The sequence below is a fragment of the Mustela erminea genome, chromosome 6 (assembly GCF_009829155.1).
Source record: "Mustela erminea isolate mMusErm1 chromosome 6, mMusErm1.Pri, whole genome shotgun sequence".
Taxonomy (NCBI): Eukaryota; Metazoa; Chordata; class Mammalia; order Carnivora; family Mustelidae; genus Mustela; species Mustela erminea.
The window spans coordinates 16424612-16452153 of record NC_045619.1 but is presented as its reverse complement, the minus strand read 5'-3'; the positions used below and the strand labels follow the sequence as shown (position 1 = coordinate 16452153).

The following is a 27542-nucleotide window of genomic DNA, read 5'->3' as shown; positions in this document are numbered from 1 at the left end:
CTGTCTTATCTCCCCAACTGCCCTTCTCCATCTTTGCTCTAGTCCTGCCATCCTGGCCTTTTCATCTGTTTATGAAACATACTCAGCATGTTCCTGCCCCAGGGCTCTTGCACTTGCCAGATCTTTGGCCTGGGATGCCCTTTGCTTGGCCTTCAGATGTTTGATTTCTTCTCAACAGGTCTCAGCTAAAATTTCCATTCTTTAGGGAGATTTTCCTTGATGCTCCTACCTGGAATAGTACTTCTCCCTCTACCCCTCATCACTTATTTCAGCGCCAGGCTTTGTTTTCTTATCTTTTGCTTGATTTTGATCTGTCTCCTCTCACTAGATTTTGCCTCTGTGCCTTGCTCGCTGCTCCATCCCAAGCATTTAGAAAAGTGGTTAGCACAAAGGAAACACTCAATGGTGTTTGTTGAAAGAATGAATAGGTAGCACATTCTATAACCTTAAAAAGCTGAGTTCATGTCATTTACGAGGGTCAGTGTCCTCCTGCCAAAGACCACCAGGAACATGCCAGTTAGTTAGGCAAGTTGGGTTTATTAATTTTTCAGTGAAAGAGAATGTGTACTACAGGAAATAATGAGGTATCTCATCCATGGGGTGTTAGAAAAGATTCTATAGAATTTGGGCTCAAGTTAGGTGGTTATGGTTGGGGTTTAAGAAAGCAGGACAGCTTTTTTTGCCTGAACCGGGTGTTGGCAGGAAGCACGGACAATTCTATGGTGGGAGAGTCTTAATAAATTTCATCTATGAGGCAGGGATCCTGGGATGAAACTGTAACTGGTTAAAACAAACAAACAAACAAACAAACAAAAAAGCAGATCATTCAAGTTAGCCAGGATTGAGTGATGCTCTGTGGTTTGCCAGTGAGCTTGTCTTATCAGACAAGATTATGAACTGGTATTATTTCTGATCTTTCTTCCTCAGAGTCAGAGAGTGGCCCTGTCTGTGATTGGTCTTCTGTGTAGCTATGAACCCAAAGGCCTCACGGTGTCAGGCTGCTGACTGCATGTCAAGGTCTGTTTTTCTTTTTCCTCCAAGTCTCCTACGGCTGGAGTCCAGTGTCAGCCCAGAAGTAAGCAAGAGTATTTTGTTTGGTTACTTGGTAGTCTTCCTCTCTTACTCCCCTTGCCCTCTCCCCCACCTCCAATTTTGGATTTGTAAGAAGGGAACCACTGAGCAAAGATGGTGGAGGCCAAGATAGAGAATCAGGGCTTCTAGAAGTCAACTCGGAAATACCCTTATTTGCCCAAGAATTAATTCTTATCTCAGGACATGCCCAGATATGTCTAATTTTCAAAGGAGGGATGGTGTATCCTGAATGAGATTACCCCGTGCTCTCCATTGCCTCAAAGGTCATGATCAACAGTTCACCAGGGACTCGGTTCAAGTCAAGGTTTTCTCCAAATACGACTGTTTTGTTTTAGAAAAGTCTTTTAACTGGGATCCCAGCATCCTCTGGGCTCCTGGAGCACCCTGTATTGCTTTGTTAGCATCCCTGCTATACTGTAATTAATTTGTTTATAATCCGTCTGCCTGGTTAGACTGGCTCCTACATGTTTGTATCACTGGAACTTAATTTTAACAAAGGACTTGGCACAGGCTAGGCTCTCTATAAATATTAAATGGATTTAAAATGGAGATTTAATTCCTGGCTTGTATTCATCTCACAAAACACTTACTGAGTCTGTACTATGAGCCAGGAGGACGCTAGGATAAATCAGATAGTCCTTACCTTCAGGGAATTATGTTCAGTTCTAACAGGACTTAAGAACAAGAATAGCTAGCATTTATTTGGGATCAGGCACTGTGTTAGGTGTTTCCATGTGCCCGAGTTATTACTGCCATTTAAAAAAAAATATCTTTATGAACATATAATGTATTATTTGCCCCAGGGGTACAGATCTGTGAATCATCAGGCTTACACATTATTACTGCCACCTTGCAGGTAAAACAACGGATACACTAACGGGTTAAGGAACTTTACTGAGGTCACGCAATTGTTAGGGACAGAGCAGGGGCTATAACTCAGAGTCTGACCGCAGTAACAGCTGCCAAAGTGTTAGTTTGAAAGGTGCCAAGTGAATTCACAGTTCCGTCTCTAAATGAGCGAAGGTCCTGCAGGCTATTGAAATTGCAGCAAATGCAATTAAAATGGGGTAGGCTAGTATGACCGACCTACGGAAGACTTCATGCTCTTTCTTAGCAAAGTGTATCGGGGAACAGAGCTGCATTAGCTTTCTGTTAAAGAAGGAACGGATTTTGGGGTTGACTTCAGATCTGAATATCATTCGATAACATTTACTGGGCGCCCATATGCAAAAGAGGTGTTTCCGCCCCCTCCACACCTGCCCACATCCTGAAGCAGGGAGGGGAAGCGGCGAAGAAAAGGCAAAGAGGGCCTGGCGGTGGGTAGGTGGGTATCCCCAGACCTCCGGCTTGCCCCATGCCCGCGCCGGCCACGCCCCCAACCTCGCCCTCGCCCCCAAACCCACTTCAAACTCCCGCCCCCTCTTCACGACGACCAATGCCCGGCCGGAGAGCCCGAAGGAGGCCGGGGATTGGGCGTCGCCGCGGTTGCCGAGGTGACGGGTGGGTCCGGCGGGGACCCAGACCGCAGCTAGCAAGAGGGGTGCCGGGCGGTTTCCGTCCCGGTCCGCGCCCGCCCGCCGCGCCCTGGCCCACACGCCCCGGCGGCTGGAAGGGGGAGGCCCCGCGCACCGCCCCCCACCCCGCCCCCGGCCCCGCGCGCCCCCGCCGGCCTCCGGTTCGGGGCGCGCCGCCCTCCGCCTCCGTCTCCGCCCCCAGGATCAGCGGCAGCCAGCTCCCGAGCGCGGCTTCCCGGGCCAGCAGCGCGATGGGCTGCGGGAACTCCACCGCCACCAGTGCGGGCGCCGGCCGAGGTGAGCGGGGGCGTGGGCCGGGGACTCGGGGGCGGCGGGGAGGTCTGCCAGGCGGGCCGCAGCTGCGGAAGAGGCCCGGAGAGCCGGCGGGGACCCGGGGAGGGAGGGCGCGCAACCCCGTCTCCCCGTCCCCATTTTCGGGACGGGGGTGGGTGGATGGGCCAGACTGCCCGCTTCTGGAGGGACCCGCAGCGGGGCATTTCCCCCGCGCGGGGGCGGTCACGCCTGGACGAGGGGAGCCTGCAGGGCGATCCTGCGGAGGGTGCGCGGGGAGGACGCACGGCGGGGCTCCCCTGCGGCGGGGCGCCCGGTGCCCTCACGGGGGCGGGTGGGGAGAGGATTCCCGGCAGTGGCCCGCATGCGCTCCCTCCGCTCCCACGATCGCCCCGCAGACCTCGGCGCCAGGCCCTCGGAACCCTGACGCTGCAACAGGAAAGTGCGGCAGAGCAATTCAGGACTTTTTTGGTGGTGGCGGCCGTGGTTGTGGTGGTGGTGGTGGTTGTGCCAGTGGGGTTGGGAGGAACTGCGAGCCGGGCTCCAAATTCATCTGAGTCTGTCCTGATGCCTGAGAGCGGCTGGGCTGCGTGTAGGATTTCCTCCGAGAAGCTGCAGTATTAAGGATGTTTTAGATAAGTGTGACAGAGTTATATCAGCAGTGATCTGTTCACATGTTTTTCATTAGAAAAATAGACTAGAACTTCTTTTACACCACTTCATTTTGTTGATTGGCGGGCGAGATCTCCTATCCCCCAGTCGGCCAGGCTTTGTGTTAAGTGACTTACTCCAAAACTCAGCCTTCTCTCTTAACCCAGCTCGTGTCTCCTGATTTAAGAATCAGGATCTGTTTTGAGTAGGATCTGCTGGCCTCTGTTAGTATCCTTTCGGGTAAAGAACTCCCATCGCCTCCAACTGAGATCAATCAGATGCGGCGTCCTATTCCCACCCCCCCCCCCCCCCCCAAACCCCAGCAAAGGCAAACAGCAGTCTCTTGCTGCAGTATTTCCTAGCAGACTGGCATGGGTGCCCTCTCAGTCTTCGTGACCTTGGACCTGTCACTTCCCTTAACCCAGACATCTGTGGAAGATGGAGCTTAACATTCAAGCCTTATTCGTTTATTTATTTTAAAGTTTATTTCGACGTTTACTTAGTGGGGTCAGATGTGGAAATCTGCTCTGTGGTCTGTGAATCCGCCAAGTTTCTTTTTCCTCTTTGTCTGTAACCACACAGAATATTTTGCTTTTCCTGAGAAGACACTAAAATATGTGGGGTTCTGGTCCTAGAGCTGTGAATGAACCCAGGTGATGATTCACCAAAAAGTTGATCTCTTACAGATAATCTTTATTATCTTTTTTTTTTAAGATTTTATTTATTTATTTGACAGACAGAGATCACAAGTAGGCAGAGAGGCAGGCAGAGAGAGGGGGAGGAAGCAGGCTCCCTACTGAGCAGAGAGCGCAATGTGGGGCTTGATTGGGGGCTTGATGCTGGCTTGATGCGGGGCTTGATCCCAGGACCCTGAGATCATGACCTGAGCCGAAGGCAGAGGCTTTAACCCACTGAGCCACCCAGGCGCCCCTAATCTTTACCATCTTGAATGAAATTCTCCTCCTTGATATATGCAGAGAGCCACCGGAGAAGAAATCCTTTCTGTTCACTTAACAGTGAGATATGTTGGTTATCGTGGTTGGTGTCTTATGCCAACAAGGGCAAACGAGATTCTGAGAGCAGCCAGAAAGCTCTGCATGGAAACCTACACCAGACCTCGTGTTTCTCAATCTAACAGACACTGGGGTCCTACACCATCCACTGCAATGGGTACCCTCTCTTTAAAAAGGCTAAGAACAGGGGTTCCCCGGGTGGCTCAGTGGGTTAAAGCCTCTGTTTTCGGCTCAGGTCATGATTCAGGATCCTGGGATCAAGCCCCACATCAGGCTCTCTGCTCAGCAGGGAGCCTGCTTCCCCCTCTCTCTCTGCCTGCCTCTCTGCCTACTTGTGATCTCTGTCTATCAAATAAATAAAAATCTTTTTTTTTTAAAAAAAATGCTAAGAACAGTTATCCATATTTAAAAAAAAAATCATGGGAAGGATTTGTAACATTTCCTTTCAAGTGGAGCTAGGTTAGTTCATTTACATTTTTATTTATTAATGAACTGCTTGTTAGATCTGGGGATGGAGGGGGCACTGTTGCTAAATCAGTGATGATAAGGTAATTTGGAAATGGTACTATCAGAAAATGAGAAAATCAGGGGCTCTTGGGTGGCTCAGTGGGTTAAAGCCTCTGCCTTCGGCTCTGGTCATGATCCCAGGGTCCAGGGATCCAGCCCCACATGGGGCTCTTTGCTCAGCAGGGGGAGCCTGCTTCCTCCTCTCTCTCTCTCTCTCTGCCTGCTTCTCTGCCTACTTGTGATCTCTGTCTGTCAAATAAATAAATAAATAAAATCTTTAAAAAAAAAAAAAGGAGAAAAAGAAAATGGGAAAATTGGATTCTCCTTACAGATATTTGGTTGACCTTTTTTTTTTTTTCCTCTCTAAATGCACATCCCTTATACCCTACACAGTTGCGTTGAAAAAACTACTCCACATGCATGCCTTCTTGTTGGGCAGCCTGTTTATGAAGGACAGTTCAGAGAGGAGCGTGTTGTTGTCTCCTCTAGCTTGCTCTTGGCTAAAAATTGTGTTTTGTTCAGGGAGTTGGCAGATAGAGAGGGCAGACTGTACAACATTAAGGAGGGAATGTGATGAGTGGGGGACTTATCACATCACCTCGTTGAAGGATCTGCCCTGGTCTTTGAGAGGTCATTCCCTAAACACGCCCTGCTAGAGTCCAGCTGGCCAGCTGTGGGATGCGGTCATTGTTATTTGGAAATTTTTCTGTCAGCTCATGGTAGGACTTTAGTTTCAGAAAGGAAATATGTAAAATGAAGAAAAGTAAGCCACAAAGCAAAGGTATTTGAATATTTTTCAGTTGTGAATGTTGACATCAGCATGAAATATGCTGTTGACCAAGTTGCAATCGTGTGGTCCTGAACCCAAGCAGCATGAAATAAATGCATTAAATAGATGTTGTCACGGGGCGCCTGGGTGACTCAGTGGGTTAAGCATCTGACTCTGGTTTCTGCTCAGGTCATGATCTCAGGGTCCTGGGCTGGAGCCCGGCATCGGGCTCCATGCTCATTGTGGGGTCTGCTTGTCCCTCTCCCTCTGCTCCTCCCCCTGCTCCCCCGACCATAAATAAATAAAAAATCTTAAAAAAAATAGATGTTGTTCCTGTTCTCCATTTACAATGCCCAACTTCTGAAATTTCCCAGGATCATACAATTCAATAGTTACACTCAAGCTTTTCAGCAATCAGTCAGTCCATCCATCCAGCCAGCCATAGATACATGAATAACAAAATACAAAGAGAAGGTGGGAAGAGCGCTGAACTTGGAGCCCGGAGAGTGAGGCTCAAGCTTGACTTCAGTTCTGGGCTTGTTGCTAGGAGCATTTCGTTTCACATTTCTGAGTTACAGAGTGAAAGCGCTGTGTAAACTGTAATTATTATAGAGTAGTGGAATAGTACCACGTTGAAGGTGAAATGGCTTTCCCTGATCATTTTTCTACAAGACCATGGCATATCTACTTCCAAGGGGGCATCAGGACATTATAATATGACCCTTAAACCTGAAATCTCTATTATAAACCCTGTTTTACTCTGTAAGAAATTCAGGTAACATGAGATCATTGTTTGCCCTCTCCCTGAGCCATCTGAATAACTGCCTTTCTTGGCTTTCGTCTAGAGAAATTGGTTAATATGACAAACAGATATTTAGTAGTGTGCTTGAGTAAATTTAATTCTGTATGTCCAATAGGTGGAGAAACTGATCTGCCGTAAAATGATCCAACTGTCGTAAGAAATCAGCCCCAGATCACCCAGACCCTAGATAATTCTGGTTAGATTTCTCCTAAAGATTTCTAACTGTAAGCTTACACCCAGTCGACCTCTCCCTGCAGAGAGTGGCACTTTGCTAAGAACTTGTAAGGCAAGCCTTAGGCAGCCACCAGTGGGTGGTTGAATGAAAACAAATTTTCATGCTCTTGAGAAGCTGATAGTCTAGGTAGGAAGATTAGCCATTGGAAAACAGCAGCAAGGCAAAGTATGACAGAATACGCAAGCGCCCGGGACATGGTGAATAATATTGTTCAATCAAAGGAGGCTTCGGGGACGAGTGGAGCTGTAGGTCCAGATGAGGTCTTGAGAACAATTTCCATTGCATGAGAGCTCTCTCCATTTTCTTGTTTTAGTAAGAGCACTCTCGCAACCTAGGAATTTGATTTCCCCAACCTAGAACTGTAGTGGGAGGATTTCTTATATTTTCCACTCAGTGAAGATTCAGTATGTTTGTCCTGAATAGATTCTGGCCCCTCCACTATAGAGAAACATCTGGCTTAAATACCCAATGTAAAAGTGTTCCATTTTCTGTATCGCAGGGAGCTCTTAATCTATTTCTCTCTGCTCTCCAGCCCCATCTCTCTCTCTCAACAATCAGATTCTCTGTCCCTTTGTTTTTCCTTGAACATAGTTTTTACCTAGGCAGAGAAATGAGCAGCCCTGCATTTGAGCTAATGATCTGAACAGGTCAGCCATTCCCTTTTATACCTCATCCATACAGATGGGTAAGCAAGTCTGTAATGTAAGCCAGACGATCTTTTTTCAGGTAAATCAGAAAATCCCTTAAAAAGTTTGGATGGTTCCCAATATCTACAATAGCCTGTGTCAGTGCAGGCTAAGGCTGTAGACATTCTTTGCAGCAGAAGACTTACTTCAGAACTGTTCTACTCATGATAGCTAACTGAATTTTTTAGTTGTAGTTTTTCTATCAGGGATAATGTAACTGGCAACTGTCTGATCATAACTCCATGGCGGTTTATTATCAGAATGTTTCTGTAATGGTTCTTCTGCTATTTATATAACAATAGTCTGAAGAGGAGGATTTTAATAATTATTTATCCTATTTTGTCAGTGTACCCAGGGAGTTAATACAATCCTTTTGGATCCAATTATTTAGATTAGTTTTCTTTTCATCTTCAATTAGGTAGATAATTGCATTCCCTTCTTTTGCTGTAGCTCTGTGGTCCAGCCTTAATTTACATTTATAAATGGTTTTGTAGGACCGAAATGTTGCCACTGTGCTTAGCATGAGCCGAGGGCATAGTATAAAATTTTGTTGATAGCATCCTAGAAGTCACGTGTGTCTCCTGCTACTTCCCTGCCACTGCCCCCAGACCCCAACCCCACCATCCTTCTTTCAATTCCCCGAACTGTGCTGAACTGACTCCTGTTGTTTTCTCTGTTTGAAACTGTCTTTGCTGGAGAGCTGATTTTGTTTATTTATTTTTCGCCTCTTCTGTTCATTTCCTCCAGATGCCTCATTAGAGCCTCCCGCATCTTATTCCCAGCTGTACCCTCAGCCTCTAGACTAGGATCCAAACTTTCAATGGAATTTCTGGCTTGCAAACAATTTTTTTTTTGTTGTTGTTGTTCAAATGAATGAACATACTGGGGAAACGAAGATGCAAAATGAAGTCCTAAATTGTGTCATTGATATAGCAATGGAGAGAATAAAATAAAACCTCAAGCAGTCAGGGCAGACTGCTTGGAAGAAGCGGCACTTGATTTGTTTCTGAAGAATAGGTAACTGTTCAGATAAGCAGGTAATGGAAGGAAGGGCATTCTTAGTGTTGTGTGAAATCACAGGGACAGAAGTGGGCTCTGTTTATTTCAGGGCAGTAGGTCTGGCCTGACTGGCTTTAGTGGTTCATGTTGGTTATAGGGTGTTGGGAAGGAAGAGAGGGTAGAATGGAGGGTGAGGTGGACAGACAGGCAGGAAAGCCAAGCCTCGGAGTTGAGGGTGGGTTCTGGTACCAAAAGGCCCAAGTTTGAATCCTGCTTTTGTCATTTATCGGCTGTGTGACCTTGGGCAACTCAACTTGAACTATATGTTGGTTTTCTCAACTGTAACTGGGGGAGTAAGAATAGAATTGACTCCAACATAAAATGAATTTATGTAAGTAAAGTGCTTAGAACAGTGCCTTGTCTATTTTGTGAGTACTCACTATGCTGTTTATTGTAAATATAGGGGAAGACCTTTGTAACTAGTGTAAAAAAGAGTGGGCTTACAGCAGTGGCTGTCTGGAGTGAGGGCAGTAAGAAGGGCCTGGAAGCATTGATGCCAGAGACCCCTGGGACAGCCAGGCTTAGGATGGGCTGCATGGGAGGGTGAAATAAACATGAACCCAAACTAATGCCTCGTTAACTGGAAGATTCTGCTGCCTCTAAAGGGAAGGTAGGAAGAGGCAAGTGATCAGTATACTCTTGGAGGTTCCACATTGGAAGTGACTGTGAATGACTGGAGATGTGGAAAACCTCTGTCCAGGCACTTTTCACTGGTGAGACAGAATCAGGACGTTCATGTGTCCCAGCTCCCCAGAAGTGACCTTGTGCAGGGGTCACGAAGGTGACCTCTTGGGGCCACGTACAGGAGTCACGAAGGTGACCTCAATGAGGTATTCAGTTCAGCCACAAACCACTTACCGCTGAGTATTAGACGTGGCTGGAATTATAATATAGCAGCCAGATGTCACTGCTTTACCTTATGCCCGTCCTTTTGTGGCTGTCTTTATTAATTTTTAGCTCCCTGAAGTGTAGCTGTTCAATAAGAACAACCTACAAATGAAGAGATTTTTCTGCAAGAGCTTCCATATTCATGAACAGAATTTTATATTTCTAGGACACATTGACCTGAATTTTTTGCTCCTTTATTGAAAAGAATGACTTACAAATCTAGTTCTTTTGTTGGCTTCTTGAAAAATAACTTTGCTTTGGGTGCACTAAGAGCTGTTGTTGTACTTCTTTTGGCCAAAGTGAGACTATGACATCGTTTTGGAACTATTATGGGTCAGAGGAGACATCATGAGCTGTCAAAATTAAAGGGAATTTTGTTTATTGTTCTGTAGTTAAGTTTATACAGTTCTCAAAGGGCCTTTTCTTTTCTTTTACAAAACAAATAGAGTAGGACATTCCTGCATATTTTTATTATTTCCCACAAGAGCCACAATCATTTATGTTTCTGATCATTTATGCCAAGAGAAGAGTGATCTGAAAATCTTTAGTGCTTTTTAGAAACTCTCCGTGTACATAATTTTATCTTTTGACGCATGTGTTTAAATTATCACCACTCAGTCGGAAGATAGAAATACAATTTAATATGTAACTTAGCAATTCATTTACTTGTGACTATTTCCAGTCTATTACATAAATTCAATATAGTGCGACAGGACCGTGATGAAGAAAGGCGTCAGTAGGCTAGTTTTTTCAAGTGTAGAAACGGATGTGTCCTTTCTTTTAAGAAATAGATATCTTTTCTTTATGTTAGACCTTGGCATGTGGGAGGAAACTTGAAATGGTAAATGTACAGATCGGAACAGTGCTGAAAACCTACTGGGCACTACAGCTCACTCTTCTTAGTTTGTAAGAACAATTAGATGGCAAAGAGACATCTTCTATAGAAGCCAAGATGTTCTCGCTATCCACCTAAAACTACTGACCCTGTGTAGTGTGTTTTTTTTTTTTTAAAGATTTTATTTGTTTATTTGACAGAGATCACAAGTAGGCAGAGAGAGAGGAAGGGAAGCAGGCTCCCTGCTGAGCAGAGAGCCTGATGCGGGGCTTGATTCCAGGACCCTGGAACCATGACCTGAGCTGAAGACAGAGGCCCCAACCCACTGAGCCACCCAGCCCTCCCCCCCCCCCATGTAGTGTTTTGAAACTGGTTAGCTTTATCGTGCACTAGGAATATAGGTTTGCCTATGTTTGTGGGATGTAGGATATGTTACATTAAATTTAATGCCTCCCCCATATTAATTTTTCTATATATTTCTTTTCAAAAGATAATTTTAATTTTTGGAGGGATGGGGGGGGGGCGGGGACCGGGATGAGAAGGTTTAGCGGGCTGAATGGTGGCCTCGAAACAGAAGTTTCCCTCCTCATCCTTGGAATGTGCGAATCTTATCTTATTTGGAAAAAGGGTCTTTGCAGATATAATTAAGGATTTTGAGATAATCTGGGTGGGCCCTAAGTCCACTGGTAAGTGTCCTTACACAGAGAGACAGCGGTGGGGGGGGGGGCATGGGTGGAGCAACAGTGTGCACCTTGTGGCCATGGGCCAGAGACTGCCAAGGAACCAAGGCTCACAGCAACGGATGCTAAGGGTGTGTGGCAGTTTGGACCTGCGGACCCTTTGTTTTTATGCATCTGTCCTCCAGAAGGCTGAGAGCATCGGCTTCTCTTGTTTGAAGCCACCTAGTCGTCGGGGATTTCTTACAGCAGCTGTATGAAACTACCACAGGTTTTCCTGTAGTTCTTTGGGAGTGGGAGGTAATTAGAAAATTTGGAAATACAGCTTACAGGCTATACCCGGGGTGCAGAATGATTTGCTGAAGCAAGTGCTGTGCAATCCCTTCTTGGTGTGTGATTCACAGAGCACGTCAAGGTTTTTTGGAGGCTCAGTGACTTCTCAGGACACCGCATTTTCATAAAACACGTTAAAAATCATGGAGACCTCATCTGCGAGGTTTTTTCCCTCCTGATGCAATCCAACTTTCCGATTCTCTGACACCCGCTGGGAGTCGCACGATCTGCTTCACTTCTGGCACTACCTGGAGGCTTAAGGACAAGGTTGCGCAAGGTGGCCTCACCTCTGACACCGGTCGCAAGCACTGGGTCCCCAGATGACTCCCACTTCTATCCAACTTGGCAACAAATCTGGGGGTTCCCACAGCACCCTTTCTCAGATTGGATGATTTGCTAGAATGGCTCAGAATTCAGGAAGGCACTTTACTTTTGGATTTAAATTCACCAGTTTATTTGTAAAGGACACACATGAACAGCCAGATGGACATAGAGTGATGTCTGGAAGGGTCCCGAGCGTAGGAATCTCTGTCCCCATGTAGTTGGGGTGTGTCACCCTCTTGCCGCATGGATGTGGTCACCAGCTCAGAAGCTCTCAGAGCCTCATTGTTTAGGGCTTTTTATGCAGGGTTCATTACATGGGTCTGTTGGTGGAATCACTGGCTATTGGGGGTTAACTCAGTCTCCAGCTCCTCTCCCTTCCCTGGGGACAGGGACAGGGACAGCAGTACCAAGCTTCTAACAACACTTGGCTTTTTTGGTGACCAGTGCCCCATCCTGAAGCTATCCTGGGTCCCGTTAGGAGTCTCTTCACTGGAATGGAAGAGGCTCCTATTACCCTTATCACTCAGGGAATTCCAAAGATTTTAGATGTTTTGTGACAGAAAGAGGGGGCAAAGCCCAAATATCTCTCTAAAGCCTCACAATATCAGATTGAGGTTTTTGAATATTTGAATAATTGGGTTTGCTGTGCCTTTTGAAGTGACTGAGACTTTTGACTTTGAGACTCATAAACAAAATATTAAAATCTTCTGAAGTGTGTAAAGTTGAAGGTCTACACAGTCTTGGTTTCCTTCTGAACAGCCAACAATGTTTAACTGTTTCCTACCTTCAGAAGGAAATGTTCTTCCTTACAGACCCTCGCCATTTATAATTCCTTTTTTTTTTTTTTGTCACTGAAACTGCATATAATACTTTTCTGAGAACAAGCCTTCCCCCTTCTCTTTTTTAGCATGTTATTTAAAATTATCCTTCTTTATACGGTTTTGGAAACTAGTCATCAAATTGTTAGTCTTATGTACTTTGTGGTGCTTTCATTCTGTAAGAAGCATTATTGCTTTTCCCCCATCTCTGCTTCTTCTGAGCCGTTATGTGAATACATCAAGGCTACATTTAAACAGTAAAGAGTCATTTTGGCAGGAAATGAAGTGGTGATATCAGGAATCAATACTCTATCCCAGGGGCCCGGAAAGAATTAGATGACATTATAAATAAATGTTTAGCAAAGGCTAAGTCACGTAAACCATAAACACAACTTAAAGCAAATGGGATTTTGCTGCTCTGAATTGTTTGAAATAAAGTGTTTTTGTTTTTGTTTTTTGTTTTTTTTTTGTTTTTTTGCATGAATTCTCTAGAGATCTCCATCTGGTTAATCAATATATAGGTGAAGTGTGATTACAAGGTTGTAGTGAAGGTAATATGATTTTTCTTCTATTTATTGATTTTATGATTTTATACTTTTGCAGAACGAAGAGCTGTTTTACATTTTATATACCTACATATTCCGGTAGTTTTGCCAAGGGTTTCCAACAGTTGCACATTTTTTTTTCCCTACTCTGACAAGTTGTATTTTGGGGAGTCGTATTCTACCTATCCTGATTATAAGCTTATCCTTAATGATACCATGCTACCTTCCTTCTAAGATGCACATTTCTGTCCTTTAAAAAAAATGGATATTACAACATATATTACATACATATTACAACATATTACATACATATTACAAGACCTGCATACCTGATGTAGTGTTTCTGATATCTTTGCCCACCCCACCATTGCACGTATTAAGTAGACGGTGCTCTTTAAATGAAGGACGTTTGAGAACAGAAGTAATGGTGTGCAGACTTCCTATTGGAAGGTAACCCCAGGCATCTGCCAGGGTTCCCGCTGGGATGCTGCATGGTGATCCCAGCAGGGAAGAGGCTCTGAGGGTGCCTGGCACCCGGAGCAATCATTTGAAGTGGATGGAGGGTTCCTGGTGGCTGATTAAAATCAGTGCTCATTAGACAACATGTTGCTGTTTTGAAACTAGTTACATGCACATTACCCTTGCGTTGTCCTCTCAGCTGCCTTTATGTGCCCAGTATTAGAAACCGAAGCGGTGATTTTGTGACCTTTGAATGAATGATCTGAGCAAGGACTTTGTGTGTGTCTTTGGCTTCCCATTCCGTGCCACTCTGGGGCCCTCCCTGAGACGGAGTGGGATGGCTTCTGTCCCCTCTGCTCTCTCTGTGGATTCTGTTCGGTGGCCCTTCCTCTCTGCAGAGGACTCAGAGTCCCATTATGGTCTCTGCTTTCTTCTCTCTGTAAGACTTTGCAGAATCAAAGTTTCTGACCCCTCTTAGTTCTCCCATCCCCTGTCTATGACAAAACCCCGAAATGTTCTTTGTACTTTTCCATGAACATGAAAATACGGAAATCAGGATAGTACTTTCTTTCTAGACTTTCTACCAGATTCCCATGCTTTTTTTTGACTCTGGAATAAAACATTCACTTGCATGGATTTTCGGGGGCACCCATCCTTTGCTTATTTTTTCCTATTAAAACACTCCTCTGTTCTTATGTTAAGATTTTTTCTTTTTAATTTTAGGATTTTGTTTTGTTTTATGATCTCAGATTCCAAAGAAGTTATTTATTTATTTGAGAGAGAGAGATAGACAGACAGACAGCGTGAGTGGGAGGGGCAATCTCAAGCAGACTCCACGCTGAGCACAGAGCCTGACGTTGGCCTCCATCCCAGGACCCTGAGATCACGACGACCTGAGCTGAAACCAAGAGTCGGACGTTCAACTGGCTGTGCCATCTAGGCACCCGAAAACAGTTTTTGTTTATACAATTTTAATGATTGTTGTGACATAGAAATGTTAATCTTTCCTTAAAAAAAGGAATGAGGTTCATTATGAAGTTAAGGTTTGGTCAGAGCCTTACAAGAATTTGTTTGAGGGTGAAATCCTGCTATTTGCTAGGACATGGATGGACCTAGAGGGTATTATGCTGAGCAAAAAAAGTTAATCAGAGGAAGACAATTATCATATGATCTCTCAGACATGAGGAATTTGAAAGGCAGAGCAGGGGTTTGTGGGGGGAAGGGAGGGGGAAATGAAACAAGATGGGACCAGGGAGGGAGATAAACCATAAGATACTCTTAATCTCAGGAAACAAACCGAGGGTTGCTGGGGAGTGTGGGGGTAGAGAGAGGGTGGCTGCTTTATGGACATTGGGGAGGGTATGTACTATGGTGAGTGCTATGAAGTGTGTAAGCCTGATGATTCACAGACCTGCACCCCTGAAACAAATAATACATTATATGTTAATCAAAACAAACAAACAAACAAAAAACCTAAAAGGCAGCCTACAGAATGGGGGAAGACGTTTGGAAAAAAAATTTTGTTTGAGGCATACTGTTCATTATCTTTGTCCTCTGCTTTGAATTTACAGGATTAACAGATTTTAAGTTCATATCACCAGGGTACAATTGTTGCAGTTTTGGCAGTGACTTTCCTATAGGCTTATTTGCTTACTGTGTAGCACATCTTTCTTTATTTTCACCTCTGTGTGACTTAGGCAGAGATTACTTTAATTCCCATTTCATAGATACGGAAATTGAGATATTAATTTCTAGTTAATTTGACTGCTAATAATAACAATTTAGTGAGCTACTTTTAGGTACCAGACTTTGTGCTAAGTGTTGACATGCATCTTTAAAAAAAAAACAAATCTTCACAGTCATGTCAAGTAACAAAAGACAAAACTGCAAGCTGCAAAATTATATTTATGTGGTCGTTTGGGGTCTTAGTGGATTGCAATCCAGGAGACTATACTGAAGCGTTTACATGCTCTGGAGAGACAGACAAAGGAGTGTAGAATTTTTAAAGAGGAAAGAGAAGACGTACATAAATCGATTTGAAGAAAAGGTGTTTGGTTCTCGTTTAAATACAGTTATATTAAACTACATGTGATTGGTTGTAACGCTCGTGTTAGAAAGTCTGTTTATGTCTGTTATGATGTAAGTAGGTGCCTTGGCTTTCAGCTGAGTTCAGCAAAAAACTTCTGAGAATTTGGGACAGAAGATGGGCACGAGCCTTGCCTCCTCAGTGTCCTCCCGGCTCCACTTATTTTTTAATTTTTTAAAAAAGATTTTATTCATTTGTCAGAGAGCAAGAGCGCACAAGCAGGGGGAGTGGCAGGCAGAGGGAGAGGGAGAAGCAGGTTCCCCACTGAGCAGGGAGCCCGACGCGGGGACTCCGTCCCAGGACCCTGGGATCATGACCTGCGCTGAAGGCAGAGGCTTAACCGACGGAGCCACCCGAGCATCCCCAGCTCCATTTTCAATAACTGTCTCACCAGTGGTCATTCCATTTATTCTCTCTGTTGTGTATTAACTCTCATTATCCTCATTTGACACAAGGGAGGGAAGGGGGGTTTTAAGAGGTTAAAAGACACTAAATACTACATGCCTAGTCAAGTTAGAACCAAGGTCTGTGTTGCTCAGATGAGGCTAGTGGGAGGAGGAAGCGTGGAAATGGGACCGACTGCATGTGGCAGCGAATCTATGATGAATGCTAGGCATGGGGTCCGAAAGAGACAGGGTGTTTTTGGCACGTGGGTGGGAAGCAAAAAATGGGGGTGGGGTGGGGTGGGAGGGTTCAGTAGCAAACAGCAGCAGAATTAGAAGGGCAGGTAACTCCCTAGAGCTAGGCTGGTGTCCTTGAGGCTTCTCATTGACTGAGGATATCACCTCCATTCTGTCTTGTAACTTCGCTTTCCAAGTTAGTGCCCTGGTTAGTGCCCTGTGGCCCTGTGGACACCGGCTTAGAAGGCGGGTGACTTTGAAATGAAAATACTTCCCGACTCTGTCAGTTTATCTCTAAAATAAAGGGATTGGATGAGGTGATCCTTTCCAGAACCGACACCTTAAAAATTAGAGGAATTGTTAAAAATGGGCAGAATAAATTCAAAATGTAAAATTTGAATGTAATTTTGTGTGAATTGATTTAATGTGATTTTCCTGCTTTCTCCTTTCTTTCTTTTGAGACGATCTTTTTAAAAGGCATATTTTCAACTTGTCTCTTTTAGATTATTTTAGATGGGTATTGGGTCTCACATTTTTGTTATAATTCTGTCACAATAATGCAAACATTTTTTTCCCTCCCTAGGCCCTGCAGGAGCAGCTAAAGATGTGTAAGTAGTTAATATTATGATTTTCTAAACTCTTTTTTGAGGAAGACACTGGTTTTCATGATTGTGGTCTTTCTTTTTTTTTCTTTTTTTTAAAAATTTTTTCAATTTATTTATTTTCAGAAAAACAGTATTCATTATTTTTTCACCACACCCAGTGCTCCATGCAATCCGTGCCCTCTATAATACCCACCACCTGGTACCCCAACCTCCTACCCCACCGCCACTTCAAACCCCTCAGATTGTTTTTCAGAGTCCATAGTCTCTCATGGTTCACCTCCCCTTCCAATTTCCCTCAACTCCCTTCTCCTCTCTAACTCCCCATGTCCTCCATGATATTTGTTATGCTCCACAAATAAGTGAAACCATATGATAATTGACTCTCTCTGCTTGACTTATTTCACTCAGCATAATCTCTTCCAGTCCCGTCCATGTTGCTACAAAAGTTGGGTATTCATCCTTTCTGATGGAGGCATAATACTCCATCGTGTATATGGACCATATCTTCCTTATCCATTCGTCCGTTGAAGGGCATCTTGGTTCTTTCCATAGTTTGGTGACCGTGGCCATTGCTGCTATAAACATTGGGGTACAGATGGCCCTTCTTTTCACGACATCTGTATCTTTGGGGTAAAACAGTGTGGAGATTCCTCAAGAAATTAAAAATAGAACTTCCCTATGACCCTGCAATTGCACTCCTGGGTATTTACCCCAAAGACTGTGGTCTTTCAATAGGTGTAGGTATGCCTGAAAAGATACGGGAATACATTCTCTGTTATGCAAAAATCAAGATTAGCATCTAGTTTATAACTAAAGCGCTATTTGAAGAATATCACTGTGTTATTATTTATTCCATTACTATTTATGTTGCCTTTCTGTAGCCCTAGCACTGTAAGTTACAACTTTAACCGAGGGAAACATTTAATTGTGCTTCCTTCCCAACTTGTGCTGAGATTTCTTCTCATTGAAAACAAGCGGATATGGGAGAATTCATTAAGCACATAGCTCCTGTGACTGTGTTAGAGTGAGCCAGTGGGGAGAGGCTGGGGCACGCAGGTACCAAACACACATGGGATTGGTTTAAATCTGGTGACCAGGTATTTGGGTGAATACGTATGACCATTCGGTGTAGTCAATACTGAGTTGATATTTATACCTCGGGACATTAAGTCAAGGGCAGCTGTCTCCCAGAGGGAGGTTTTGAGAGCTCAGGAGCCCTTCCAGAATTTCCGTCATGGCCCATGTCTGCATCTTTCCATATCTCATCTAGAACAGTAAGGACATTGCAGTAGTTCTCTATTTACTCTGTGGAGAGTGGATGGACCCCTGCCCCACCCACCCACGATGGGAGACGCTGCTTAGTTGGTTTGGACGTTAAGACTGATAGTGTGACACACACACACACACACACATCAAGGAGGGCAAGATGATTTCTCGCTCACATGTAATGAGGCTTTCTGGGGGAAAAGGGCAGGCCCCCAACTGGCCCATTCATGTTGAGTGAAGGAAGGGGAGGCAGGAGTGGCTTTGGTTTTAACTGTGGTTGGGAGTGGGCCTCCTCGAGGGGTCCTATGCATGGGGAGAGGTTTGCCTGGTTTTATCGTTCCCACCAGCACAAAGGAAGGAATTCCCAGGCTTCCTAATCAGCTTGCACGGCTGTGAGGCAGAAGGGGGGGGGTGGTTGGACTTGAAAGCTGTCAGTGGTCAAACATCAAAAACAGAGTCAGATTTATTATTATGACAAAGAGGAATTCATAGAAGATGAGAATGGCATTGGAAGGTTTTCCAGGAGTTAAATATGTATTTTCTATGGGACTTTCTGTACCCAAGAAGCAATATTCGTTGTTTCAAACTCCTGGTTGCAGTATCTGAGTTTATTACCAAAGCATGTAACAACCACAAGTTCATCAGTGTCTTTACCTTGTTGGTTTCATTGTGTATCTGGGCTCTCCAGGCCCCTCCTTCCATGTCTCTGCATGGTTGCCGGATTCATTACCTCAAGCACTCCCCTGGCCTTGTAGGGCCTTTGCTCAAAAAACTTAAAATTACTCTCCATTGCCCGCTAGACGGAGCCCCAAATCCTTTGGGAACAGGAAGATCATTTATGTGTTTAGCTTTTCTCTGACGGGCTCTGCATGAGTCGGAAGGAAGCCTGCGTTCGGAGTGAGCAAGGCCAAGGATGAGAGGTGAGCTGATGTCCCGCCCTCTGAGACCTCGCGCAGGGGCCCAGGCTGACCTCCCAGGTTCTGCCTCCGTTTTTGCTATTCTCTCTGCCTGCAATGGCCTTTTTCTCAATTCTATTTGTAAAAAAAAAAAAAAAAAAATGCTAGTTGTTCTTCAGGGTTTCTGTCTTGTTCTTTGCAAGAAGAGTTTCTTGGACCTCTCAACTGGATAGAATGTCTTTTTCTTCTGAACTTTTAGAGCATTTGCCCCTTTTATTTATTTATTTTTTTACTTTGTTACTTTTAAAAATTTATTTATTTGGCAGAGAGAGATCACAAGTAGGCAGAGAGGCAGGCAGAGAGAGAGGATGGGGAGCAGGCTCCCTGCCAAGCAGAGAGCCCGATGTGGGGCTCGATCCCAGGACCCTGGGATCATGACCTCAGCCAAAGGCAGAGGCTTTAGCCCACTGAGCCACCCAGGAGCCCCTGCCCCTTTCTTATGAGACATCAGATGGGGCTTGCATTGTGGTTATTTATCTTCTTGTCCCTCTTGGGCACTGAGGGAAGTGAAATACCTTACTCCTCTGCATGTCTCCCGGGGTTATTAATACCGTGTTTTGAATGTGGTGTTTAGTGAATAGTTGCTGAGGGGTCCCATCATTCCTATTCAGGGAGAGATTGATATCTTGACTCCTTTCTTTTAGAGGCATGGAAATTTCTAGTAGAATTTAATGATGCCCTTGTCAACAAAATTAACTATTCCACGATGTGAGACGCTGCTTAATTACTTTTTGAAATCCCGAATTCTCTATCTTTAAATTTTCTGTAACTGTATATACCTCAATTTATGTCCTAGAGAGATATAATTTTATTTAATAATTGACCCTTTTAGAAATAAATGTAATAAACTAGAAAAAGTTGAAAGAATATCATAATATTATTTTTCCTTGCACAAAAGCTATATTCAAACATGTTCTTTTTTTTTAAAGATGAAGGTACAGATTTGTAAGTCTTAACTATGAATGAACAGCTAAGAAATGAAGACAGTTTAAACTTTATTATAAAGATCTAAAATTTCTTTTTTAATCTGGAGAGACTGATCCCATCCCAAAGAAGTGGCCAAAATCACATAATGGGTGCTAAGAAGTACACAACTTCACATAGAGCCACCACCGAATTATACAGGCGACATAAGTCTTTTGCTGGGGGGAATTATGGTTATTTTCAGAAGAGAGAAATACTGTAGTTACCCTCTTAATATAACACAAAATCCATTCTGTAGGGAAGGTTTGTGATGTTTACTATCCCTCTCCTCTTTCCTGTTTATTTGCCCATTTTCTGTAAGCAAGAAGCCAGGATATAATAACAGATAAAATGACACTTCTGCCCTTAAGTAGGTTAGTGTCTACTGGGGACCAAAATACAGTGTGATAAGTGCTAATTATTGAGATAGTCAGAATTTAATGCCAGTTTGGGTCTTGAGGGATGAATAAGAGTTCGTGCAGAGAAAGGGAGAATGGCAGCCCGGAGCAGAGGAAAGAGCATGGCAAGAGGTTCATGGGTGTAAGGGAGCCTCAGCTCCCCTGCAAGGAGCCTGTGGGTTTGTTCTGGAGACCTTGGGGCATGCTCCACAGAGATGAGGCATGAGGCCACGGGGCTGAAATTGGCTTGTGAGGGGCCTTCGGCGCCAGGTCAATAATTTCATTCGATACTGTATGCAGTCAAGAGCCATTAGGGATTTTAAGGTGAGTGTGTGGGGGATGCGATGATTCTGTTTGAGTGTTAGGGCGCTAACTGCCAAAGCAGAGCAGTGTGTGAGGCGGGGGAAGGGAGGAGACACAGGGAGGGAAGGAGGTGGTGAGGCCACCAGAGGGACAGACTGTGGACAGTAGAATGGGAGAGAGAAGGGCCGAGCGTTCGAAGTACACTTGTAGTATGACTGAGATCTGTTGGATGACAGAACAGGGAAGGAAAGGAGAGGAAAATCTGAGGCTCACGCTGCAGTTTCAAACCTTAGCCCAGGGAAGGGATGGGGGATCATCCCAGGAGGTCAGCCGGGCTGAAGCGAGGAGAGAAGCCACTGGCATGGTGCGATGCCCACACGGGCACTGGGGGTCTGAGGTTTCCCTCGAGGGGTGTGAGTAATAGCTGAGTGAGAATGGAAGTGGGCGAGGAGCGGGGAAGAGCTGCGTGGCCTCTCTTCTTACCATGTTTGCCAGTAGGGGAGGGGAGGATGTCAGCAGGTTAGAGATGCTGATGTACGAGGGTACCGAATCCTGGTATCGTGTGCCTGAAACTCACATTACCGTATGCTCACTGACTGGAATCGATGTAAAAACTTTAAAAAAGCTAAAAAAAAAAAAAAGAGGAAACATTAAAAAAATATATTTCTGTTAGAAAAGAAGTACCTTTAAAATTTGGGAAATATATATATATATTTTTAAAAGAAGACATAGGCTCTTATCTACCAGCAGAGACAGGCGCTGTTAACATCTGACAGGCTTTTCTCCCATTTCTTCATTTCTTCTGTTTCTGCCCAGGTGAGTGTATGGATGGTTTTGTATATGGATGTTTGTTTTGCTTTTTCTATTTATTTTTTTTACACACCGTGGACTCGAGGGTAGGAATGGGTGGAGTTAGCCAGGCTGTGGGTGGCTTGGGAAAGGGTCTGCTGTGAGGGAGGGGGATCTGTGATGGACGGGAATCCCAGAGTAGGCGGGAGGGCCCAACTCGAGAGGAGGAGGGAAGCAGGGGTGAAGATAACAGGCACCCCCCCCCCATCGGCCCTTTTACTGTGCCTGGCTTCATTGCCCGTTGTGGATAATGCTTTTTTTTTTTTTTTTTTTTTAAACAAATTGAAGCTTTGTGTCAGTCCTGCATCAGGCAGATCTATTGGAGCCTTTTCCCCAATAGCATTTGCTCATTTCGTGTCTTTGTCACGTTTGGGTAATTCTCACAATAGTTCAAACTTTTTCATTGTTAGGCTTGTTACGGTGTTCGTTGATCGGTGATTACGACTTGCTGAAAGTTCAGATGATTGTTTGCATTTTTTAGCGACAACGTATTTTAAGTTTTATACATTGTTTCTGTAGACATAATGTTATTGTGCACTTAATAAACTATAGTATTGTGTAGTTATAAAAACATAATTTTTATAGGCGACGGGAAACCAAGAAATTCATGGGACTTGCTTTATTGTGATAATTCGTTTTATGGCTGTGGTCTGGGAGCTAGCCTGCATCATCTCTGAGGTATGCTTGTATAGAAACTTAGTCATCATAACACAGACTCATGCATATCAGTGAGTGAGTCTTACTCTCTCTTTCTCTCTCTGTCTTTTCAAAATTAAATCATAGCGCTGTAACATGCAAAATAAAACAGATGTGAATCAATGTGACAACATTTGGCTGCTTTCACAGACCTGGAAAAATCAACCATGCTTTTATTTTATTTCAGTGAATTATCTTAGCTATTTGGCACAAATAGGTTGCATTGGGATATTTTTGGTTGGAAATGGCAGAAATCCAGCTTAAACTGGCCTAAACAAACAAACAAAAAGGAATTTATTGGCGAGTGTAATGGAAAAGCTCCAGGGGTTTGGCCCCAATCACAGCTGGATCCAGGTGATCCAATGACAGGAAGAAACTGATTGCTGCTTTCTTATCTTGGCCTCGACTTTAGAAGCTTTCCTTAAGTGGCGATGGAGATGGTCATCTTTTATCTCTTATCAGCTTAATAACTCCTGTGGAAAAACAGCTTCTCTTTCCCAGTGGTGTGATCCAAAGTCCTATGGCTTGGGCTCTCCCTGCCACAGCATGAGGTCATTTGCTTCCCTCTGAATCAACCAATGAGCCAGGGGAAGGGGGGTTTCTCATTGGCCAGGTCTGGGACACGTGCCCACCACTGGAGTCAATCAGCAGAGTTCGCTCCACCTGACCAGGTAGTCAGAGTCTGGGGGCGTGGCTAAAGACAAATCCTGAAGCTGTAACCCAAATGGAGGGCACTTAGATCTGGGCATGCAGAAACAAAGTATGTTCTGCTGTAGGTCAGTTTTCATGTTATTAAAAAAATTTCTTTATTTAAATTTTAAGCAAAATTTATGGGAATATTACAAACGTGTTTTAGTAAGAAAAAACATGAAATAAGTTGATACTAATTTAATGTTTGCTGTTGAGAATAAAAGATCATAGCCACTCCCGTTTAAACAAGGTAATTCAAACATGTCTTTCACTTAACACTTGTATAGTGACATTTCATAAAGACTCCTTTCTTGACGAAGCTATTTTATTGTTATGGAAGGTAGTAACTATAGAGAAGAGTATCTAGGAATGAATGAACAAAACACTGTGAAGCACCACCTCTTAAATAAAATGAAATTACGAGTGTTTCATTTTGAGTGTCCTTGGAATCCTTTATGGATTTCTCATGCCCAATACACCTGTCAGCTGAGCCATCTCTAGTCCTCGTTACAAACCCGAGGGCTTACTCCTCCCCTGTGGAGTAGCAGGAGGTTGAGGAGGATGGTGTGGAAATAGCATTGAAAAAGCATGCGTTTTGGAAGCAGGGAGATCTGCCTTTGAACTTCCTACCACCATTTACCAGCTGTTTGATACTGTGTCCTCAGTGATCTTGGCCATAAGATTGGGATAACAAATGTACAGGGCAACCATCTTTATCCTTATCATCATATTCTGTTTCTAGAGCTCCTCCATATATATATATATATATATATATATATATATATATATAATGATTATGCATTATGATATATTATTTTTATGCATTCTCTCATTCTGTACCCATGACAGTCTGATGGAAACAGTATGATGTTTCATTTTACAAATGAGGATATGGGGCATAGAGAAGTTAAGTAACTGCCCAAGGCTTGTGATGGCTATTGGTACAGTATATTTAGTATCTCGGGATAATACTTGGCATTATGCTTTCCTGCTGCCCATAAATAGTAGCTAGGATTATCAGATGTTCGCAGTGTTGTTGAAAAGACTTGGCAGAGGCTCTGTTATGAACACCTGACAGTAGAAGAACCAGTCCATCGCTGAAGTTAGGAAATACACAGTCCCGTTGTCGGCCCATCAGTACACGGTCAGATTCTCCTTAGGTAGGGAGGGCCAGTGCACTGGGATGAGGAGGAGAAAACAGGTGGGTGTGTTCCTCCCAGGGCAGACGGAGATGGTGGTGACCAGCAAGTACTGGCAAAATGTTTGGCTGAGGAATGGGGGAATGGGGAGAGGGGGAAGAGTGGCTTCTTAGCATGGCGGCAGGCAGGAGGGGGCAAGAGCAGAAGGATGATTTTTTTTTTTCCCCTCCAGGGAGTGAGATTGTCTACTGTAAAATGTCAGAGGTGAAGTAGTTCCAGGAACTAAGCTCCTCAGAGCGGTCATGGGAGTGAGTTATTAACGTAGCAGTACAAGTTGTTGGAATAGCGCAAGTCAGCAAAATGTGAAGCGAAGGTTGACTGGGTGATGTTCATGGAATTTCAGATCATTTAAGATAATGACGGTTCAGAAGAAAACCTTTGGGTCAGGACCAACGACCTTTAAGGTATTTGGGGCTGCTGTCGCAGGGTTCCAATTCCCAGAGGAGAGGATTTCAGTGAAGGTGAAACGGGCCCCATCTGAAGGAGCTCAGAGGGGAGGTTGGGAGCCTGCTGGCTTCATCTTCTGTTTGGAGACACTGGGATATTTCGAGCAAAGAGTTACCGTGAGGGAAAAGCAAAGTTTCTTAAGGTAAGGAGGTGGAGAGAACATTCCTGTCTTTAGCAAATGACGCCTCTACAGCCAATGCCAAAATAATCCTGAGCACTGCGTGCCTCTCAGGAGAGCAGAAGGAGGGTAGGGAAATTGCAAATTGGCTCTTGGTCCATTGCTTCCAGACAAAGAGTGAATGTTATTCATATTTTCTGGTAGTACATTCTGGAAGAAAGGAAGGGACCCCTGTTGGCCAAGGGCTCATACAAAGAGAGAGATTTGAAGATGACTGTCCAAAGGAAGTTTTGAATTTTGAAGAAATGAGTGAGATTACATAGACTCCAAAATAGTCAATGATAAAATATTAATCTGTCCAAAATCACATGTAATTAAGTGGTAAAATTGCTTAAAATTATCCTAAAAAAGCAGGAGCCATCATAAGAACATATTATAAAGAAGATTAAATGATTATACTTTATCTGGAGAGCTGTAGTGTCAAGGAAATAAACATTGTGAATTAATAAGCCTATTCCAAAATATTATTGTGAATGGCAGCTAAAAATAGATAATTAGAGTTATGCACACGGTCTCCAGACGTTTCCATATTTAATTTTATTGTTTACAAACCAAATAAATTTGGCCTCTTCAGCGATACTGCAGATACGGAAAAAGAAAAGACTGCATGCTGCTTTTCTACTTTTTAGATCATCGCTAATAAGAACAGTTCTATATTTAGAACGTTTTTCTTGATAAATAAGTAAGAAATAAATCTTTTCTTTGCCACATAGCTATGTTTATCTTGAAAGGCCAGGGAAATGAGAACTTTGTGAATTTTAAGGCCTGCTGTAGCCAGGGTGAGGCAGGAGATGCTAATTGGAGTGGCCGGCTGCTGGCTAATAGTTGTCATCTGTATTTGTTCTTGAAAGTGCATGTAACAATCAGTGCCATGGTTTCATCATTTTATCTTTGAAACCTTTCTTTTTTTTTTTTTTTTAGTTCACTTGAGATAGCTATTTTATTTTATTTTATTCTATTTTAAAAATGGTTTATTATTTATTTAACAGAGAGAGACACAGCAAGAGAGGGAACACAAGCAGGGGAAGTGGGAGAGAGAGAAGCAGGCTTCCTGCTGAGCAGGCCTCCCCCCCACTCCCCGATTATGGGCCTCTATCCCTGGACTCCGGGATCACAACTGAGCCACCCAGATGCCCCAAGGGATAGCTATTTTATGCAACCCAGAAACCAAGCAAATACAGCGACATAAATATTTTGACTACCAGGTATTACTGAGGAAGAAAAAGTAGTGGCTTATATTTTATAGAGTCACTCCAAATAAAGTTTCTGTCCATCAAAGTGATAGATGAACGTGATAAGTGATCCTGAAGTGATAAGTGGAAAATTACAGTAGAATCATCTAGAAAGTTGAAGTGTTCTATTTGGATATTTGGTTTTAAACAGGCATTCGCAGCTATATTCATGCAAAAAAGGAGAGGCAGAAGGGAGCCAGCCTGCCCCAGAGAGCAACCACAGACCCATAGCTGGTTGTGAGGCAGGCCATTTTCTGGAATCTTGACTTTAAAGAAGTCAGAGCTTGTTTATATTTAGAGAGAAACTCGGGCTCTCTGGTTCATTTAGGAAAGGTCTGCAGAGCTGGTCTGAAGCAGATGGGTGTGCAGTTGCCTGGATCAGTTAGGCATTCCGTCTGAGAAGGGCGGGTGCCTGCAAGCTCACAGGAAGTAGGCTAGAAGTATTCGATGGAGATGCTGAGACAGAAGAAAGCAGTTGTGAAACCTCAAGTTATACAACCACCAGCTTAATTGTGGTGGTTGCCGTTGGTCGGTTGGGTTTTTTTTTTCCCCCCTTTTTCTGACATGCCTGTGGGAGGGCCATGGGTTGGGTCAATTTTAGTGAGACAGAGATCACCAAACAGTCTACTACTCTGCAAGGGTGTGTCATTTTAAACTATCAACCGAGAGTTTATCTTTTCAACCATCTCCAAAGTGGGAAGATACGTTGACTTGTAGTCCACCCTCAGTAACCCTTGTGTCTGCAAACGTTGTTGTTGATGCCATGACCTAGAGCCTGGGGTCAGCCTGTGAGCATGTCCTCTTACTCTAAGAAATTATCAGGAGTCTCAGAGGGACACTTTACCCTCAACACAGGCTTTCCCTGCGAGCAACTAGTCTTTGATAAAGAAGCTAAATCTTTGCCAACAAAAGGAGACCCAATTTTGGGGCGCCTGGGTGGCTCAGTGTGTTAAAGCCTCTGCCTTTGGCTCAGGTCATGATCTCAGGGTCCTGGGATCAAGCCTTGCATTGAGCTCTCTGCTCAGCGGGGAGACTGCTTCCCCCTCCCTCTCTCTGCCTGCCTCTCTGCCTACTTGTGATCTTTGTCTGTCAAATAAATAAATAAAATTAAAAAAAAAAAAGGAGACACAATTTTGATGAAATGCCCACTGCATTTCTTAAACCTGGTTCAGAATTGTTCATATGTGTTCCACATGTCAGTTAGGAAGGTTCCTGTGGCTTAAAAGGTTTTCCTCATAAGATGGGAGGTGAGCTTATGATTAAGATGATTTCACTGTTAACATTTTCTTCTCGAAGATTACATCACTTTCCCCACATTTCCAAATGCTGTGTAGGATCAGAAACAAACAAAACACTGTCTTGATACCAGAGAAAGCCACTTCCCTGCAGGCTTTCAGCCCTGCTCCCTCTGGAGAACACCAGTGCCTCCCCCAAGTGTGCTCTGCAGAGAGTGGCTTACCCGTAACCGGAAAGTGGAGCGTGTACTCGTTAAAATAAATTCGAGTCTGTTAGCCCTACTTTGCTCCTTTGTCCTGGGCACAACTGTGCGATGGACC

General features: G+C 44.0%; 1 protein-coding gene across 1 annotated transcript in view; it reads left to right on the top strand.

Annotated features, from left to right (window-relative positions):
• The first annotated feature begins 2431 nt into the window (after nucleotides 1-2431).
• The window catches only part of C6H12orf75 (chromosome 6 C12orf75 homolog), a 37314-nt gene continuing 12203 nt past the window's right edge, over nucleotides 2432-27542 (top strand). The window contains exons 1-2 of the mRNA XM_032346518.1: nucleotides 2432-2903; nucleotides 16788-16812. Coding sequence (XP_032202409.1) covers nucleotides 2447-2903; nucleotides 16788-16812 — 482 coding nt within the window. The 5' untranslated portion in view covers nucleotides 2432-2446. The remainder of the gene's footprint in view (nucleotides 2904-16787; nucleotides 16813-27542) is intronic.